Source organism: Ichthyophthirius multifiliis, assembly GCF_000220395.1.
Source record: "Ichthyophthirius multifiliis unplaced genomic scaffold scaff_1120509250277, whole genome shotgun sequence".
Classification (NCBI taxonomy): domain Eukaryota; phylum Ciliophora; class Oligohymenophorea; order Hymenostomatida; genus Ichthyophthirius; species Ichthyophthirius multifiliis.
In genome coordinates this window covers 64,530-83,948 of record NW_004086916.1, presented here as the reverse complement: position 1 = coordinate 83,948, position 19,419 = coordinate 64,530, and the positions used below count along the sequence as shown (strand labels likewise).

At 15.3% G+C, this 19,419-nt stretch overlaps 3 protein-coding genes across 3 annotated transcripts, besides 22 other annotated features; 1 reads left to right on the top strand and 2 right to left on the bottom strand. All coding sequences in view use genetic code 6, as the record gives it.

Moving 5' to 3' along the window:
• Positions 1-1,600: 1,600 nt before the first annotated feature.
• Positions 1,601-1,663: a microsatellite.
• A 79-nt stretch (positions 1,664-1,742) lies between these two features.
• On the bottom strand, positions 1,743-2,589 carry IMG5_061010 (hypothetical protein; the record flags this gene model as incomplete). Its single annotated transcript, XM_004037088.1, has 2 exons — positions 1,743-1,775; positions 2,227-2,589. 2 exons carry the CDS (start codon positions 2,587-2,589, stop codon positions 1,743-1,745), a joined length of 396 nt encoding a protein of 131 aa, XP_004037136.1.
• Positions 2,229-2,586: a microsatellite.
• Positions 2,590-2,847: 258 nt separating the features above from the next.
• Positions 2,848-2,896: a microsatellite.
• A 205-nt stretch (positions 2,897-3,101) lies between these two features.
• Positions 3,102-3,163: a microsatellite.
• Positions 3,108-3,153: a microsatellite.
• An 8-nt stretch (positions 3,164-3,171) lies between the features above and the next one.
• Positions 3,172-3,207: a microsatellite.
• A 115-nt stretch (positions 3,208-3,322) lies between these two features.
• IMG5_061000 (hypothetical protein) lies at positions 3,323-5,241 on the top strand (the record flags this gene model as incomplete). The annotated part of the gene is made up of 3 exons (XM_004037087.1): positions 3,323-3,755; positions 3,808-4,405; positions 4,470-5,241. 3 exons carry the CDS (start codon positions 3,323-3,325, stop codon positions 5,239-5,241), a joined length of 1,803 nt encoding a protein of 600 aa, XP_004037135.1.
• Positions 5,242-6,582: 1,341 nt separating this feature from the next.
• Positions 6,583-6,626: a microsatellite.
• Positions 6,593-6,629: a microsatellite.
• A 984-nt stretch (positions 6,630-7,613) lies between these two features.
• Positions 7,614-7,697: a microsatellite.
• Positions 7,698-7,775: 78 nt separating this feature from the next.
• Positions 7,776-7,814: a microsatellite.
• A 2,816-nt stretch (positions 7,815-10,630) lies between these two features.
• Positions 10,631-10,682: a microsatellite.
• A 559-nt stretch (positions 10,683-11,241) lies between these two features.
• Positions 11,242-11,291: a microsatellite.
• Positions 11,292-11,325: 34 nt separating this feature from the next.
• Positions 11,326-11,386: a microsatellite.
• Positions 11,341-11,379: a microsatellite.
• Positions 11,387-11,686: 300 nt separating the features above from the next.
• Positions 11,687-11,737: a microsatellite.
• A 470-nt stretch (positions 11,738-12,207) lies between these two features.
• Positions 12,208-12,285: a microsatellite.
• Positions 12,286-12,418: 133 nt separating this feature from the next.
• Positions 12,419-12,502: a microsatellite.
• Positions 12,503-12,990: 488 nt separating this feature from the next.
• Positions 12,991-13,031: a microsatellite.
• Positions 13,032-13,286: 255 nt separating this feature from the next.
• Positions 13,287-13,337: a microsatellite.
• Positions 13,338-14,994: 1,657 nt separating this feature from the next.
• Positions 14,995-15,036: a microsatellite.
• Positions 15,037-15,405: 369 nt separating this feature from the next.
• Positions 15,406-16,141, bottom strand: IMG5_060990 (hypothetical protein). The gene has a single exon (XM_004037086.1). It carries the CDS (start codon positions 16,018-16,020, stop codon positions 15,448-15,450), a length of 573 nt encoding a protein of 190 aa, XP_004037134.1. The 5' UTR covers positions 16,021-16,141; the 3' UTR covers positions 15,406-15,447.
• A 1,364-nt stretch (positions 16,142-17,505) lies between these two features.
• Positions 17,506-17,543: a microsatellite.
• Positions 17,544-17,836: 293 nt separating this feature from the next.
• Positions 17,837-17,869: a microsatellite.
• Positions 17,870-19,419: the final 1,550 nt, after the last annotated feature.

Here is a 19,419-nt window from a genome sequence, read left to right as displayed (position 1 = left end):
AAAATCTGAATGGATGGCATGAAAAGGCATAAGGCTCCATTTCATTATTTCGGTACAATTCAATAATAAATAAAATTAAAAATTAATTTATCTCACTATTAATTTTTATAGACTTACAAATAAAAGTATGTTAATTTTTTTTCTATTTGTTGTTATCTTTTTGTTTACAAAATATTTCTAAACAAAATTATTAAAATAAAAGAGTAGGCCACTCTAATAATATAATTTCACTATCTAATAAATTGGATATATCCAAATCTAAAATAATAGAGTACAAAAATCCCCAATTCCAAGAAGACTTTAAAACACAAATCTATAACCGATTTTTATATCAGCATAAGGATGTGCTCCCCCAAAGCAGTTCACATAATAAAATTTTAGAAAAAATATACAATGAATAACCTAAAATTGTAACTATCTAATTATTGAAGATCTTTTAACGACTGACTTAAAATAAGAAGCTTAATTTATGAATTGATTTATCATTAAAGTTTTATTAAGAGTGTAAAAATTGTTTTGATAATAGAATTTAACTTAAATAAGTAATAAAATTGATATAAGATTAAATTAGTTACAAAAAGAAGATGAAAAATTTTTTTTACATGTTTCTGACAATACAAATAAATATCTGAAGTAAAATCTGAGAAATTATAAATTAGTAAATTAAAAATGAAATTAAAGCAGTTAGTTAATATAAAAAAATAAAAATACAGAAAAAAAATTATTTTATTAACATTTTTTTAAATATATAAAAAGTATAGTCTTGATAGATATATACATTTTTCTTTTATATAAAGAAATAAAATCTTTTTTATTAAATAATCTTTATTTAAAATATAAAAAAGACTGAAAATTAAGGTGAGAAATAATTAATTTATAAAAAATATAGAAATTTTAAAATATTATTTAAGAAAATAGATCTTAAGAAAAAAAATATTTTCATATATGAAAAAATTTTGTTTATTTTATTTTAAAACCATTAAAATAAGTATAATTAAGCTAAAAAAAAAAATATAAAGTATAAATCAAATTAATATTGAATATCATAATTAAGATTTAAGTTAATAATATATGAAAATAAAATATATTAATATAAATCTTTAAATTTTATAATTAAAAATATTAGAATAGTAAAAATAGCAATATTTAAAGATAAATATATATAAATGTAACATATTCAAGAATTATTGATAAATATTTAATAAGCAAGTATATGTATAAATAAAAATAAAATATAATATTTATTTTAATTTAAATTGCCAATAATATTTCAAAATATAAAAATTTATTAATTATTATTCTATATAAATTTTTAATTTAACTATTAATGAAAACATATAGTTTTTATACTTAATAATTATATTAAATTATTTAAATATAATATTAGATTAAATAAGTATTTGATTGTAATTTTATTTAATTTCAAAATTTAACAAACTTTTTAAATTCATTATATTTTTATATATGTATTAAAATCAGTCGATTATGATTTTTAGGTTTAGTTATGTTTTAATATTCTTATTTATCTTCTAATATTAACATTATATAATTAATAAATAAATTATATTTTAATTAAAAGAAGAATTAATTTTCACACAGCAAAAATAAATTTGAAATTTTATATAATAAAATATATTTTGAAAATTTATATATTAAAAATAAAAAAAAATATTTTTACAATTGTTTTAAAAACTAAATATAAATTTTTATGTAATTTTATAATAATATGATTTAAAATAATTTCAATATTTTTAATTTTAGTTTTATTGAATAGTCTATTTATTACAACTTTATTAATTTATAATTTATTTTGTAAAATAAAACTAAAAAATAAATAAATAATAAATTTATATTTTATATATAAAATTATATTATATTTAGTGATTTGAATATGAAATATAAAAAAATAAAATATTAAAAACGAAAGAAAATACAAACAACAAAATAAATATAATATGTTACATACAAAAAAAAAAAAAATTAAAATAATATTAATATAGAGAATTTAATAAAACTCAAATAAAATAAATTCAAAGATTAAATATAAAAAAAATAAAAAATATAAACTTATTCATTTTATAATACAAAAATAATATATTATAAATAAAAAGAAAAAATTAAAAGTTATGAAAAAATGTATAAATACTTTACTATTTTTTTTTTAAATTTACTTGAAATTTTTTATATTTTTTAAATATGAGACATATCATTGTAAAATTTATTTACTTTATCAATATCAATATCAATATCAATATCAATATCAATATCAATATCAATATCAATATCAATATCAATATCAATATCAATATCAATATCAATATCAATATCAATATCAATATCAATATCAATATCAATATCAATATCAATATCAATATCAATATCAATATCAATATCAATATCAATATCAATATCAATATCAATATCAATATCAATATCAATATCAATATCAATATCAATATCAATATCAATATCAATATCAATATCAATATCAATATCAATATCAATATCAATATCAATATCAATATCAATATCAATATCAATATCAATATCAATATCAATATCAATATCAATATCAATATCAATATCCATTATAATCATGATATATTATGTTTTTTGAAATAGAAGTAGTTTTTAAAGCTTCCTCAAATTTTTTTAATTTATATAATAAATATTTTTTTATATTATAGTTTCAATGTAAAAGTTCCTTCGTAAATTTGTTTAATATATTTATTTTTGCAAGTATTATAAGTATTATATATAATTTTAAAATTTTATTATAATAATTAATTGTTATTAAATTTTTGATAAATTTTATTAAATTTATTTAAGAAATAAAAAGAATAATAATTTTTAAATAATTTTTGTTTATATTTTAATTAATTCTTTTTTTTTTTTTTATTCAATATCTTGTTTATATAAAAATTAATTATATATTAATTTTTTTATTAATATTAAAATTAGATTTTACATATTTTTACATTTCAGGGTATATATTGATAATTATTTTTCTATTCTTTTGTTTATGCGCTTTTAATTATTTTTCCAAAAAATAAAAAAATAAAATGAATTTCATGATTATTTAAAGTAAATATTATTCTATTAAATTCATAAAAAACTAGTAAAAAAATAAAAATTCCATAAAAAAATAAAAAAAATAAAAAATAAATTAAATTATATTTATATTTATATTTATATTTATATTAATATAAAGGGTATTAAATATTAAATTAATAAATTGTAAAATACATAATAATGATTTTAAATAGCTTTTAGATAATAATAATATTTAATACATTAATTACATAAGTTTAATTATAAAAATATGAATAATGCCCTACAACTTGTAAATAATGTATAGATAATTAATGTTAATAATGCTAATAAGGATATATAGCTATTAAACATCCTCAAGATTAACATATAAGATATTGCTTATCTTGTAAAATAAGGGGTTGTATTTAGTAAAAATAAAAAAAAATTTAAATAAATAATTTAAAATAATAATTAAAGATGCGAATAAAGTGGAAAATGTATATAATGTGATGATTCATTTTACTTAAAAAAATAAACATGTTTATTATGTGAAATTTAATATTGTAAAAAGTGTTAAAAAGAGACAGGAATATGTTAAAAATGTCTACCAGAATACGATTTAAAAGATGGAAAATGTATAAACAAAGACAATAAATGTATTGACTATCCTAATTACTGTTATGATAACAAATAAGAATAATGTTTGCGTTGCAAAAATATTTGTAAAAATAATTAGAAAAAAAATAAAAAAAAAATAATCAAAATAATTTAAAGGTATTTATTGCACATAAATTGGTAATTATCTTTAATGTGAAGAATAACATTAATTAAGTTAATAATATAAGGAATGTATTTAATGTTAATAAAATTGTTGGTAATGTACTTAACAATAGTGTTTAAAATGTAATCAAAATTTTGAGCTTTAAAACTAATAGTGTGTAAAAATAGTTGACTTTTGTGGTGAAGGCGAATTTTTTGATGGACATTCATGCTCGTTTTGTCCTTCTAATTGTTTAAAATGTTCCGATTATAATACATGTTTAGAATGCTATGATGAATTGAATTTTGTATTGATTACATAAGATTAAAGAGCCTTTTGTAAAGAAAAGTGCGATTAAAATTAATACGTGCCTTTAGAGAATTAAGAATTTATTTTTATGACAAAAGGACTTCCTGTAAAGATGGAAAATGAAAGAACATTAGATTGTAAATAATGTAATAATTAATAAAATCAATGTCTTTAGTGCAGTGGGTTAAGTGATTTTTGCATTTAATGTTAGCCAGGCTTATATTTATTTTAAGGAACATGCTATAAAGATAAATGTCCTCCTGATACTTATAAAGAAGAGGGACAATTTATTTGTAAAAAATGGTTTTTTTTGTTTTAATTTTATTGAATTTAATTTTTATTTTAATTTTTTTTATACATTTAATAGTTTTTAATCTACTTAATAATTAAAATCTAAATTTGATAATTGTATAAAATAAGATGATATATTAGAAAACAATTTATTTGTTTTGAATGATTTTGTGCTTTAATAATGCCCTTGGAGTACGGTTGAATAATATAATAATTGTTTACCTTTAAATGATTGTGAAAGTATAATATATAATCCAAATATAAATAATGCTTGGTGTACATAATGCAAATAAAAAAGTTAATTTTCTTATTTTGGATAGTGTCTAGATAAATGCCCTGAAGAAACAACTTTAATAAATGGCAATTGTATTTAAAAAGAGTTTTATAACTAAAAATAAAAATTCGAAAATAGTTAAATGCATGATATATTGTTTAATGGATTTTATTTAACAACAAAATCTTTAAAAGATGTAAAAATTATATCCGAATAAATAATCTAATTAATAGGAAATTTTAAATAAGTGGACTTAGAAATCGAATAGGATATAAATTTTGATAAATAAGATTTAAGAAAAAATAAAGTTAATAATTAGTGTGATTCTAATTTTTGTAGTAATAAAGGAATTTGTAAAAAATTTTTTTCATCATATTTTGAAATGTGCGATTGTTCATCAGATTTTACAGGTATATTTTAATTTGAACAATTTTTATACTAATATTATTTATACAAAAGGATAGTTTTGTTAAATTTCTAAGAAAAACATAGAAGACTATCAAAATTTGCTTATGTTTTATATAGATTCTTTAATTTAAGGATTTAGTTATTTTTAAAAAAGATTGCTTAATGATTCTTAATAAAATTACCCATTAAAGTAAATAAAAAAAAGTAAAAATAAAAAAATATAAATTATCCAAAAATAACACTAAAAAACTAGTATCTAATAATTGATTTCTCTTTACTTTGGCATTGTATCAAATCGTGATATATTTAAAAAAAATATTTTATTATTTATAATTTAAATCTATTAATAAAACATAATTCCTTATTAATATTTTTCTTATGAACATTTAAAACTTCATATGAAGGTATTAGATTTATTAATTGACATAATTCGAATAAGTAACATAGAATAATAAGGTAAAGTTGAAATATTTAATATAATTTTAAAAAATTTAAAAATAACCCTTTAGAATATTTTACATTTAACGCAGAAATCCGAATATTTTGTAAACCTTTCAAATATAAAAGGTTATATAGGAAATTCATAATAGAAATATACATTTATTAACTTGAATAAAAATTATTAAATAAACATTAAAATGGAATAGAATATAGATATGAAATAAATATATGTAATCGTTTTTCCTTTAGATATGCTATTTACAAAAGTTCAAATTTAAAAAGAAGAAGAACTTTAAATAACATTAAATTCGAATGTAATAAACGTAGAAATTTAAAATATGAATAAAATTTTAGATAATGATATGAAATGTTAAAAAGTAAAAATAGAAACAAATATTTCTCAATTTTAAGATTCCCAAAATGTATATGAAAATATTAGAACCATTGTATTTTAAGAAGAACTTCAATAAGAAAATAAAAAATGGAAAATTTAAGAATAAGATAAAAGTTTTTAAAATGAAAATAATTAAAATGAAAATCCAAATTTAATTTTTTTTTTTGCATTAGGAAATGTTAATTATAAACAAAAAAATTAAATTGATTCAGAAAGTCTAAAAAATCCTAAATTCTTTATAAAAATCATAGTATTAATTATTTTAAGCTTACTTTTTATCTTTATTTCTTTCTTTAGTTATTTTTATAAAAATAAAACTACATTAATTATTTGCTAAGAAAATCTTAAAAATAATAGTATTTGCCTAAATCTAAAAACATATTTTGAAAATCCAATAGATATAGAAATTGAAATAAAAGACTTATAACATAAAGAACATAAAGAGTCTCTAAACTTTAAAAAAGCAGAAGCAGAACCTTAAATAATTGAATTAAAAACACCAGATAATATTCCCTAATAAGAAAATTAAAACAAAATTATAATAAATTAAAATACAAATACAAAAATGCAAACATAAAATAATTGGCAAATAAATAGAAACATTTTTAAAACTCCAACATATCAAAATTAAATTTTTTTCTCTTAATAAATTTAAGAAAAACAAACTTTGCCTAATCAAATTAAATAAATTAATTAAAACAAATAAATTAATTAAAACATGAGATAATAAAAAAGTAATTCAGTAATGACATATCCAAAAAACTAAGAATAAGAAATATATTAAGCAAACATATAAAGCTTAAACATAGGAAATTAAATAAATTTATAAGAATAACCATAAAATTAAATTTAATAATAAATGAATGATATGTCTCCTGAAAAAAATATATAATAAATATAATTTTCAATGAAAAATAATGAAGTTTAGCCAAAAATTTATTGGAAAAATTTATAATACTATTAAAATATTTACTCTTTTAAATATTGCTTTGAAACTATTCCTAACTGGGTTAGAATCACATGCATTTTTTCATAAGTAACTCTATTTATAAATATAACGAATATGTACGTAAATTAATTGATTTAAAATCATATTTAAATGCAAAGAAAATATACAATAGACATTCATAAGATTTTTATATTAAGTGGAACAGTTTTTGGATTTTACTAACTTGCATACTTAATGATTTTTACTATTATTTTTATTTTTAATAAATGTCCATTTTTAAAAAATAATAGATTTGGCTTTTTTGTAGCTATAATTTAGATTTTAATTTATAGTTTAAGCTTTTTTGAAATTATAATTAGTAAAAATGACAAATTTTTAGAATGTTTATAAATTACTATTTTATGTTTAGTTTATGAATATACAATAGAATATTTAATAATTTATTTTGCTTAAAAATTATAAAATACTATACTATTTTAAATTATTAGATACAAAAAGTTTGATTTTTGACAAATTGAAAAAAGATAAAGTTATTAGTTAAAACATCTTTTTTTCATACTTTTAAAACTTTTAGAAACTTTTTTTGTATATTTTATATTTTAAATAATATATTTATATATATATATATATACTATAAATTTATTAATTTTAAATTATATAAAAAATTTATTATTTATGTTAATATGTTTATATCTATAAAATTTAAATTATTAATATTTTAAATTAAAATTTTAATATGAAAATGTGATAAATGATAATAATAAAAAAGATAATAATAAATATAAAATAATAATAATAATAATAATAATTATAATAATAATAATAATAATAATATAATGATATTTTTATTTTTAAAATATAAGATAATTAATAATATTAATTTTTAATATAATTAATATTAAATAAAATAACAAATTTTTATATTTTAATTTTATATTATTTATTTATATTTTTAAATAAATATAATTATTTTATACGTTCATATATTTATATTAATAATTAATTTAAGTTTTAATATAAAATGCATTTTTCAAAATTATGAATTAATATATTAATTAATTGAGAATTAAGCATATATTATTTATTAAATTTATAACAAAATTATCTAAATAAACAATACAAAATTAATATTTAATTTTTTTCAAAATTAATAAAATTCCATTTAATCAAAAAAAAATTAAATATATTAAATAAAACTAATCATATTTATTTTACCTTAATTTAACAATAAATATTAATACCTTAATAAAGATTTATATAATTTATTTATATATAAAAATAAATATAAATATTTAATGAATAACTATATTCTTTAATTAAAAAATAATTTAATTTTTATATTTATCAATTAAGTTTTTTGTTAAAGTTAAAAGTTGCATTGTTTATAATTATTTATATCCTATAATAAAACTAATTATAAATTGCGCATTTTTAAAAATTCATGCTAGATTTTTACCTTAAATATTTTAACAAACTTTAAATTTTTTTAGGAAAAGATAAATTTTTATAAATAATATTTTATTTCCAAAAATAAATAACAAAATCTGATTAGTTTATTTAAATAATCTTAATAAAAATTAAATACAATTGAATGTATTTAAGAAATAAATAACATTAATATATTTAAATAATAAAAAATAAATTAAGAATGTATTTTTCGAATATAAAAGTGCTATTTTTCTTCTAGAAATCAATTCAAATGTATTTATATATATAATTTTTGTTTAACTTTATACGTAAATAATTTTTATGCTAAAAAGAATAATATAATTTTTAAATTAAAGTATATAAAAAAAGTTAATTCTTGATATATCATTGAATACAAAAATTGCTTTATTTTATTATTTTTTAAAACCAATGATTTTAATAAAATTAAGTATTGTATAAGGAACAAAATGCCTTTTTTATATATTTTTTTATTTTTATTTTTTAATAAATAATAATTTTTTAAACTAATTTGACATTTAAATATTTTTAGAAAACATATAATTTGTAAAATTTTGCATCTAAAAAAAAAGATTTAGAAAAAAAATAATTTTTAAAATAAATAAGAAAGAGATAGATTATCTCAGTTAAAAAAATAATTTAAAAAATTTAATTTCGAAGAGGTTATCTTAATATAAATAATATTTTTCCTTAAACTGGAATTTTAAAGAATGCACTATATATGTATTTAATTTTATTTTAATAAACAATAACTAGTTATTTTTTAAAAGGACAAAAATAATAATTTATTTATTTTCTATATTTATCAATTTTTATTTTCCCTAGAAATTTTATTTCTTAAAAAATTAAGATTATTAATATTATAATTATTTTTTATATGAGATTTAAGACTTCCTTTCAAGATATTATAAGGATTATCTCGGAAATTAGGAGCGCATGAATTTTATAATAATAATGATTATATTTTTTTTTAAAAAAAAAATCTAATATGATTTATAAACAGCATTCTTTTATTCGATAATTCCTTTTGGTTTTAATGATTTTAAAGAAGAAATTATAGGAAGATTTATGGATTACTTTGTTTAATATTTTGTAAATTAAAAACTCTTCTCAATTTTATACTTAATGTTTCTACGAATATGGAATATTAAATGCATTTTAAAGGAGAGTAAGAAGCGACAAAAAAATCTCAGAGTTTTATAATTGATGTTATTAGAATTAAACCATGATTTAGTTTTGGATTTCTTACTAATTAAATGGATAATACAGTTTAAAATTTACATCATTTTACTGTATTCATTTAATTATCATTTTTTTTTATATGTTTATACTTTAAAATTTATATAGGTGTATAAATTAAAAAGAACTATCTATAATATTTTATTAATCTTTATTTTATATAATAAATGTTTTAAAAAATAAAAATATTCATATTAATGAAATTAAGTTAAAATATTTTATTTTTTTAAATTATCTATTTTTAAAAATTAATTTATCCTATGTTTTAATGTTTTACAAATTTTATTATCGCATAAAGATTTTTTTTTTAATTTTATACAACTTGCTTTAATTAAATTTTATGACAATTCTTTTTTTTATTTTCATTAAAAAAGCTATATTATGATGAAAAATTTCAAGCTCTATCAGGCTATTTAAATATTTTGTACATTTTTAATATATTTTTTAGAAAAATCTTTGCTAGTAAATGTATAATATATATATATATATATATATTTATTTTATTTCAAATAAATAAATAAATAAAAATATTTATATTAAATAATTTTGTTGAAAAAAAGAAACATTTATATTTAATAAAATCGACTACATAATTTTTGATTTCAAATATCGATATTAGATTTTAAATTAGGCGATGCAGTAAAAATATAACAGCATAATTTTTTTAGGAGAAAATACTTTTTATTTTAGACTATAGTGATATATAAAGTCCCCTGCTTTAAATATTGAAATTATAAAATCAGAATTGAGTATAAGAAATTGCTAAGTACAGAAACATCAAAAATCAAACAATGATAATAAATATAATTATATATTTTCTTAAAAATAAATATATTTGAACAGAGAAATAATTTATTATTAATTGTGATATAATAATACGAGCGGCCCAAATTTATTTAAATAAATTCTATAATTATTTTATATGTTATTTTTTTTAAATGAAATTAAAATTTGATTTTTTTTTTTTTTTAAATATATTTGAAAAATGAGATAAATAGAAAATATGTTATAGTTTTATAAAAAATGTATCTATTCCATGTAATGTTTTTTAAAAAACATAAAATAATAATATATTTTAGTAAAATTAAAATACAAAATAAATAAATAATAAGAAAAATACAGAATAGTTAAATAATAAATATTTAATTATATAAAAAAAAAAACAATAAATAAAAATAATTAAAACTTTAAAAAAAAAAGTTATAATACTTAAAAAATGAAACATTAATAAAAATAAATTAAAATCTAAAAAGAAAACTAATTTCTTTTACTAAAATCTAAATATAAAACATATTTAAAATCTAAGTTTTTTATATTTTTTAGTATCATTACTATAATTGAATTCATAATAAATTATAAATTATTAATTTATATTGGATTTTTATTTTAAGTCCTAACAATAATTCTTAATAATTAGAATTAAAAAGACTCTATTCATTATATAAAAACTCTTTCTAAAGCTTAAGTATTTTTGAATTATTTAAATTACTAAAATTTATTAATTTAAGTAAATTATGATTTCTAAAAATTAAATAATTTGCATTTAATTGAATTTTTTCTTTTTTTTCTTCACCTAATTACTGTTATATATATTAATTTAAGAGATTGCATTAATTAATAGTTTTTAAAAGATATTTATGAAATATAATATTTAAAGTTAAAAAAAATAATAATTATAGGAAAACCATTTTCAAAAGTAAGAAAACATGCAAAAATGTTAAGAAAACATGTAAAGAATTTAAGAAAATTTATAGAGAAAAATTGAAAAATAAGAAAACTTAAAAAAAATTGAAAATAATAAAAATTATATAAATAAAAAATATTAAAAATAAAAAAATAAAATCAAAGAAACAACTTCATGAAATAAAAGAAATACAAGAAGTTGAAAACGAGGAAATATAATCATTTTTAAATAAAGATTTTTCATATATTGAAGATGCAGAAAAAGAAGCGTATACACAAAAAACGAATAATACTTTTTCATAAAATGATTAAAATTACTTATAATTGTATGATGAAACAGAAAATTCTACAAATGATGAAAGCTTTTATAATTCATTTAATTCAAACTTAAATTCTTACAATTCTAACTAGAATTCTAATATTATTTATTAAAAATAATAGTTCAAAAAATTCTATAATGATGAATTTTAAAAGGAAGATGGAGTTTAATAAGAAGATGAAGTTTAATAATAGGATATCCAAAAATAAATAGGAGAAGAATAAAAGTTTTAGTAGATATATTAAAATTAAATTGAATAAGTTAACTATATAGAAGAAGATAAACAAACATATAATTTCTAAATTAATTATTTATAAAAATAATTAAAAATTGACATAACTAATTTACTGTTTTTCGATTAATAATTTGACTTTTAATGTTAATAATAAAATATATTTGATGAAGATCTTATACTTAATACAAAAATAAATATAATTTATAGTTTATTGTAATAAAATATGGATTTATAATACAATTTTTTTTTAGAATCTTTATTAACAGAGTATAGTAAATCTATTTATATGATGTATCAAGAAAAATGATAGTAATAAAATAACTACATATCAGTCTGAAGAACAAAATAAAAAAAATATATATTTATTTATATTTAAACTATAAAAAATCAATAATTTTATTTGTATAATTATATAAGCTTTATAAATATTTTTATCTTTTAATTTATCTTTTTTTATTTTTATTTTTATTTTTCTTAGTATTTGTTATTTTATTTAATTTTTATCAGTTACATTGTATATTATTATAAAGTTATATATTTTTTATGTATAATTAATTATTTAAATTTTATTTTATTTTTTTCTCCATATATAATAATTATAATTCTGTTTGCTTTTTCTATATTGTATCATTTTAAATTAATTATATATTATTTTTATAAAATAATTTAATTTTAAATTTCATTTTTAAAAATATTATTAATTTTACATATTTTTTTTTAATTTTTAAAATTAATTTTTTATTAATACTAAGCTATAATTTTGCAAATAAATTTATATTTTTAAAAATTTTTTTATTATTATTATTAAAAATTTTTAAATATATTAATTAGTCATTTATTAATAATTATTTAAATTTTCAAATTATTTATTTTATTAATTGAATTATATATAAAATTTATTAATTAAATCTAAATCGTATGATAATTTTTAACTAATTTTCTTTATTTTTAAAACCTAAGATTACATTGAAATAAAAATATTGATAAAATATTAAGAAAACATTTAAAATAATATCTAAAGTTCTGTTTAATTTTTAAATAATTAATTGATTTTTCCTAGTAAAAAGTATTATTTAATAAATTTAATGATAGATTAAATATATTTTAAGTTTGTTTGTAATAAATAAAATATCTTAAAAAATTTATTTATTACTTAAATTATTATAAATATATTTTTTTTTCAATTTTTAAATTAAAAATATATTTAAAATAATTTAAAAGCATTTATAATTTAAATAGAATATTATAATAAAAATAAAATTAAAAGTAATATATAATTTCAAAAAATTATTCAAATATATATTTTTTATTTAAATTCAATAATATAGTTTTTTGTTATTGACATTAATTTTTTAAAATTTCTAAATATAGGGAATAAAATATAATTTAAAAAAATAAAAAAAGTTATTAAAATCTTATAATATTATAGAAATTGAAGTTAAAATAATAATAATATATTTATTAAATTGTTTTTATTAAATAATTATTGAAATTAAAAAAAACATTATATATTTAATAATATATATAAATATATATATATATATATTTATATATATTTTTTTTTTTTATAGTTTTAATATAATTTATTTATTAAAAATATATTTATATAATATGAATTTAATTAAAATATAAAAAATCACAAGACCACCTTATATTATTAAAATTATTCATCAATCTCTTTATTATATTTATCATTAATTATTTCATATATTTATAGATTATACTATTTACAAAATTCAGCAATATTTTTATTAATAGCCTTACTTCCATTACTAAATTAATCAAGAATATAAATTAAATAAAGAGTTTTTTATTAAACACTCAAAATTTTTTAAATTCTATCAGTATAACCATATTATTCATTAGATGCTTAAATTTATAACCTATTAACTATTTTTTTTTAGCTAATTTTAGTTTCTTGAAGAGAGAAAACAGAGATTTTAAGAGGAGAAACTAAAAATACATTATTATAATTTATTTAATTTAAACTGTTATAAAGAAAAGAGAAATAATCTGTCTAAACTTCAAAAGAAGTTAGATTTTGATAATTTTTGATTATTTTTTTACTAAACTCAATTATATAATCATATGGAACCTACTCGTTATTTATTAAAATGAGTTTTAGTTATTTCAAAGAATTGAAATTCTATAAAGCTAAAAAATCAAAAATAGATTAACTATCTTCCACTTTAAGACAACAATAATTTAGGTCAAGTTAAATATTTTCTAAATATTTGATTTAAGGTAAAATAATATTGTCACATATTTATTATTTAAATATGTCTTAATTCATGTAATAATTCTATAAAAAATACAATTTACAAGACTAATACTTCTATTATGAATTTCCTATATTAAAGGCAATATTTTTGACTTTGTTTTAATATTAAGTATAATCTCCAATACTTTCTGGTACGAAATTTATATACAATTAATTATTTTTTGTTTATATAAGATAATTAGCATCCATATCATATTAAATTTTAAGATTTTTGACTTATAAAACTTAAGAAAATAACGATATAAATTCTAATTCTGTAATATTTGTATTAGAAATATTCCAAAAAAAGAAGTCTAGATTTTGCTTTTTTAAAGACTCTAATTCTGAAATAAAGTTCTTTAAATTTCTATAAGTTAACTTGTAATTATTGCTAAAATCAATACTTAAAAAATTTAATAAAGGGAAATTATTTAAAGCCTTGAGTACATCAATTAATTAAAAGGGTGAGATTTCACAATTTGATATATCCAAAAAGATTTATGTAGAATTTTAATTTTTTTCGAAAATCTTTTTTTTGAAATTAGTATATATTTTTAAAATAGGTATATGCTTTAAATATTCTATAAAATGAAATAAACTATATTATTCGTATTATTTAATTATTTATGTTTCTTTATCTAATATTATTGTAAATGATTGTAAATAAGGATAGTTGATTTCATTAAAAATTGAGAAAAATTATTCAGGTAATTATTAGTTTCCTTCAAAGTTTAATACTAAGACTCTTAATTAACTCTTGTTTTCAAAACTATAATTGGTTTATATTTGAAAAAATCTTCGCAGTTTTCTTTAATCTAATCCACAGTTTTTTAATTATATAGTTAACTTTTGTAAATAGCTTAATACTTTTGCTAATTCACCTAAATAATCTTCAGTTATCAAATTATTTTTTTTATTATTTTAGGAAATATTATTAGTATTCAAAGTAATATTTTAACTATTTAAAGAAAAGCTTTAAGAATTTAAAGGAAAAGTTAAATCATTATTAATATTATTATTATTAAGAAATGAAAAATTCTAAAAAGTGGACAAATGTGGATTGTCATCCAGTTAAATATTTAGATTTTTCCAATCAAATTCTAGTAAATATTTTTTAAGTTATCGTATATGTTTAGTTCCAAAAGAAGGAAAAGCAGAATAATCAAGATTTACAAAACCATCTTTTTTATTAAAAAATAAGCTTTTTTTGCCCAAGTTAAGTTAAATAAATGGAATATAAGATAACGGGAAAAATTATAAATTTATTTAATGTTTTTTTTTTTTATTTATTTTTCCAAAAGAAAGTATTAATTCTTATAAATTTGCCAATTTAATATATTTTATACATCCTAAGCTTTCCTCATTAAAATTCTTTATTCCATTAATAAAATTTAAGCTCAGTTTCTTCAAACAATCATTTTGAGATTCAAAAAGGCAATAATCAGTTAATTATATATATTCATCTTCAAATAAAAGTTCAATTTCATCATATTTTTTGTCTTGAAATGCCTATTTTAATATACTTCGATAGTCTTCATCTATAGAACTATTCGCGAAATGAAGTTTAAGGACTTTTTTTGGAATAGCTTCTTCTTTTTCTTTTATAAAATCTTCCTTTTATTCCAAGATTCCGTTTGTTTTTTTACTGTTCTATATTTAATAAGTATTAGAGCTTCTCTTTCTTAAGAATTTATCTTTTTTAGATCTCGAAGATCTTATAGAACTATTAGAATTACTAAGATTTTCTAAAATTTTATCTTCTTGGAAATTCTCATATTTTGAAACTTCATTTAATGATTTTTAATTTTTAAATTAAATACTTTTACTACTTTATTATATTTAAAATTTAGTTAAAGTTAAGAATTACTGTTTTTTATTTGTTTTCTCCTAAGCCTCTTTTACTTAGTTAGTTTTATTTTAATTAATATCCTTTGTACCTGATATTAAAGGTATTTAGGCTTCTGTTTTACTTTTTCCATTTTTCATATTTTATTAGCTTATTCCAACATTTCTCTTTATTCGATAATTATTACGACTTAATACTTTTTAACGTGTTTAACCTTCTGTTTTTTCTGGTGAATTATGTTTATATAAGTTATTCGGAATTTTTTATAAAGTTAATGGATATTTTAATGGATTGATAATTTTAATTTTATTTTATAAATCAATACTTTAGCTTTTCATTGTTTTTTTTGTTTTGTTTTTTTTTGTTTAAAAAAGAAAATTATTAATTTTTAATTTTAAAAATTATATATATTAAATAAATATTATATTTATAAATCTATAAACTTTTTATGCTATTCTTTGATAATTATGGTTTTTTTTTTATTTAGATTATAAATCTAAAATAGTGAAAAGTACATTAGATATATTCAAAGTATTTTTATATCAATCAATATTAAAGGACATAATAAATTATTAAGTAAAAATCAAGATAAATAACTTGTATGTTTTTTATCATATATAGTAAAACTCTTAAAAATTTACTATGAATGACTTTATTATTAAAATGTATATATTTACAATAGAATGTTATTTGTGTTTGCCTTTGTTATTATAAAAGTGATAAAAAATTATAATTTCTTTAATTTAATTAAAAAAACAATATTTTGAAAAATTTCAAGTGAACATATAATAAACAAAAAAATAATATTATTTATTTTTTATTTAATTATAATCAAATTAAATTTGGTATAAATGTCTTTATATTTTTTTTTTTAATAAATGATTAGGAGAATTTTGTAAAAGCCAAAAAATGCAAGAATTGAAACAAAACAAAGCTTTAAGATCGCGTTTCATATCCATTCCAAAATAATTAGCTTAAGAAATATAAATATATAAACATTTAATTCGAATTTCATATATTTAATATTTTTTTTAGATTTTAATTGTTTTTTAAATCAAAAAGTAAATTACACCGTCAAATTCTTATTTAATTATAAGAATTTTTAAAAGGTAAATAAATACTCAGTTCACTAATATGTATTATAAATGGTTAAATATGAAATATTATTATTATTATTTTAAAATTTAGTATCTTTTTAAATAAAAAATATTACTTATTTATATGGTTTTTTTTTTTAAATTAAACAAAAAAAATATGCGATAAAAAAAAAATTGTTGAATTTAAAATAACATAGACAAAATATAATATAAAATAAATTAACAATTTACAAATATAAAGCAACATATATATATTGTTATTTTACAATAGTTTGTTTCAATTTTTATAAATGATTAAACCCATATTCCATCCATAGAGTATAAAATACTATTATAAATATAGATAAACTTTCTCTATTTTTTTTAAATAGCTTAATTATATTTTTTAAATAATATTTATTTATACCATTTATCTCAATATAATTTACTCTTTTATTTATTATATATATGAAAAAAAATTCGATTATTTTAATAATAATTAAAACATAATTTTCTAAATATTTGAGAGAAAAATCAATTTATTTATTAATTAAGTATATCTTTAAAAATTTAAGTATATTAATTTATTAAAAGAAATAAATATTAATATGAAAAATTTATAAGATATAAAGATTTATTTATAATAAAAAATGTTTAATTTTCAGTTTAATACACCTTCAAATAATTAAATAGATTTCTATAAATAAATTGTGTAAATAAACATATTTATTTAATTTGAAAACTTTAACAAAGTTTAAAATTTTTTAGATTAAAAATGTATAGTTTAATAACTATTTATTTATTTATGAGAAATGTTACAGAATTTTAATATATATACCTATTAAAAATAAAAAAAAATATGTAAATCTTGTGTTTAAAAGATAAATAATTTAAAAATATAATAATATGTTTTATTTTCAAATGTTATATTTTAATGAAATTTTAAATAAATTTTCATTCAAACGATTCATATTTAATTTGCTAAATTTAGAGACTCTTTATTAGTACTTGATCTAATATAAGCCTTCTTTTAACCGCTAACAGCATTTAAAAAGTATTAATAGTTCTAACTTTAACATTGTAAAGTTATTCAAAAGATTTTTTAATGTAAGGTTTTTTGGCATTGTTTTTAACTAAAAATACCATAGTTTTTTCGTCTTTCATTTTTTTTCATAGCTTTTTTTGTGGTTAAAGGATTTTTGAATATATTTGGATTTTAAAGTTTGATATGTGCTCTTATAATTCTTTAGTATTTAAGAGCTCTCTGTTATTGCAATGTTTTATTTAGGTAAAATCTAATTTTAGTGCGTGTTTTTATCTAGATAAGGATGTTCCTTATTAAGGATTTTTTTGTAAAAATAATGGCTTTACTCATAGCTGTTTATTTTATTACTTATGTTTCTTTCGACTTTTTTATTTTTGTATTTATTTTACTATTTAGTATTATTTTAGATTTAATTTAATATTTTATTTTTTGGAAGAAAAACATTTTAATAAATTTTAATATAGAATAAAAAGAATATATTAATTTTTTATTAAAAATAAAGATGAAATTTTTATAAAAAAAACCTTTTTTTTTTTTCTTTTTTAAGCATAAAATAAACTTTGGATACTTAATTTATACTAATAAAATTTACTATTAATATCTACTAATTTAAATATAAAAATTAATAGTTTTAATTTTTAATAATGAATAAAATATAAATCAATAGAAATAAAAATAACAAAATAATAATTAATTGTTTATAAATACATTAAAAATATTAGAAAAAAAAATTATTTAAAAAGTCATTTATCATATTCATTTAACACTTTATTTAACCAATCAAGTCCTTCATAAATACCTTCCCCTGTAGTTGCACAACATTTTTGAATATGCCATTTAGAAATACCTTTGAGTTTATCAAATTAAATATTATCTACTATTTAGTTTTCAGATAATCTTGCAATGTCTATTTTATTAGCATAAAAAAGTAAAGGAATATTATAATTATTAATATTATTATCTAATACATTAAATAAGCTTTATTTTGCTTCATCAAATCTTTCAACATCAGAACTATCAAATACATATATTAATGCACTTAAATTTTTAAAATAATGATGCCATAATTGGCGTAATTTCCATTAACCGCCGACATCCCAAACAGTAAACTCTACGTTTTTATATTTTATTTTTTCTAAATTAAATCCTATTGTTGGTACACTTGCTACAGATTAATTTAATTTTAATTAATATAAAATCGTTGTCTTTCCTACTGCATCTAAACCTAACATTAATATTCTTCTTTCTTTTTATGAACCTAATTAATCTAAAACTTTAGACAAAAAACTACCCATTTAATAATTAATTTATATATTTATTTATTAACTTTTAATTTTTGTTTTGTTTTAGGATTTTTTAAATATAAGCTTATATTTTTTAATTATAAATTATTTATTTTTAAAGTAATTTT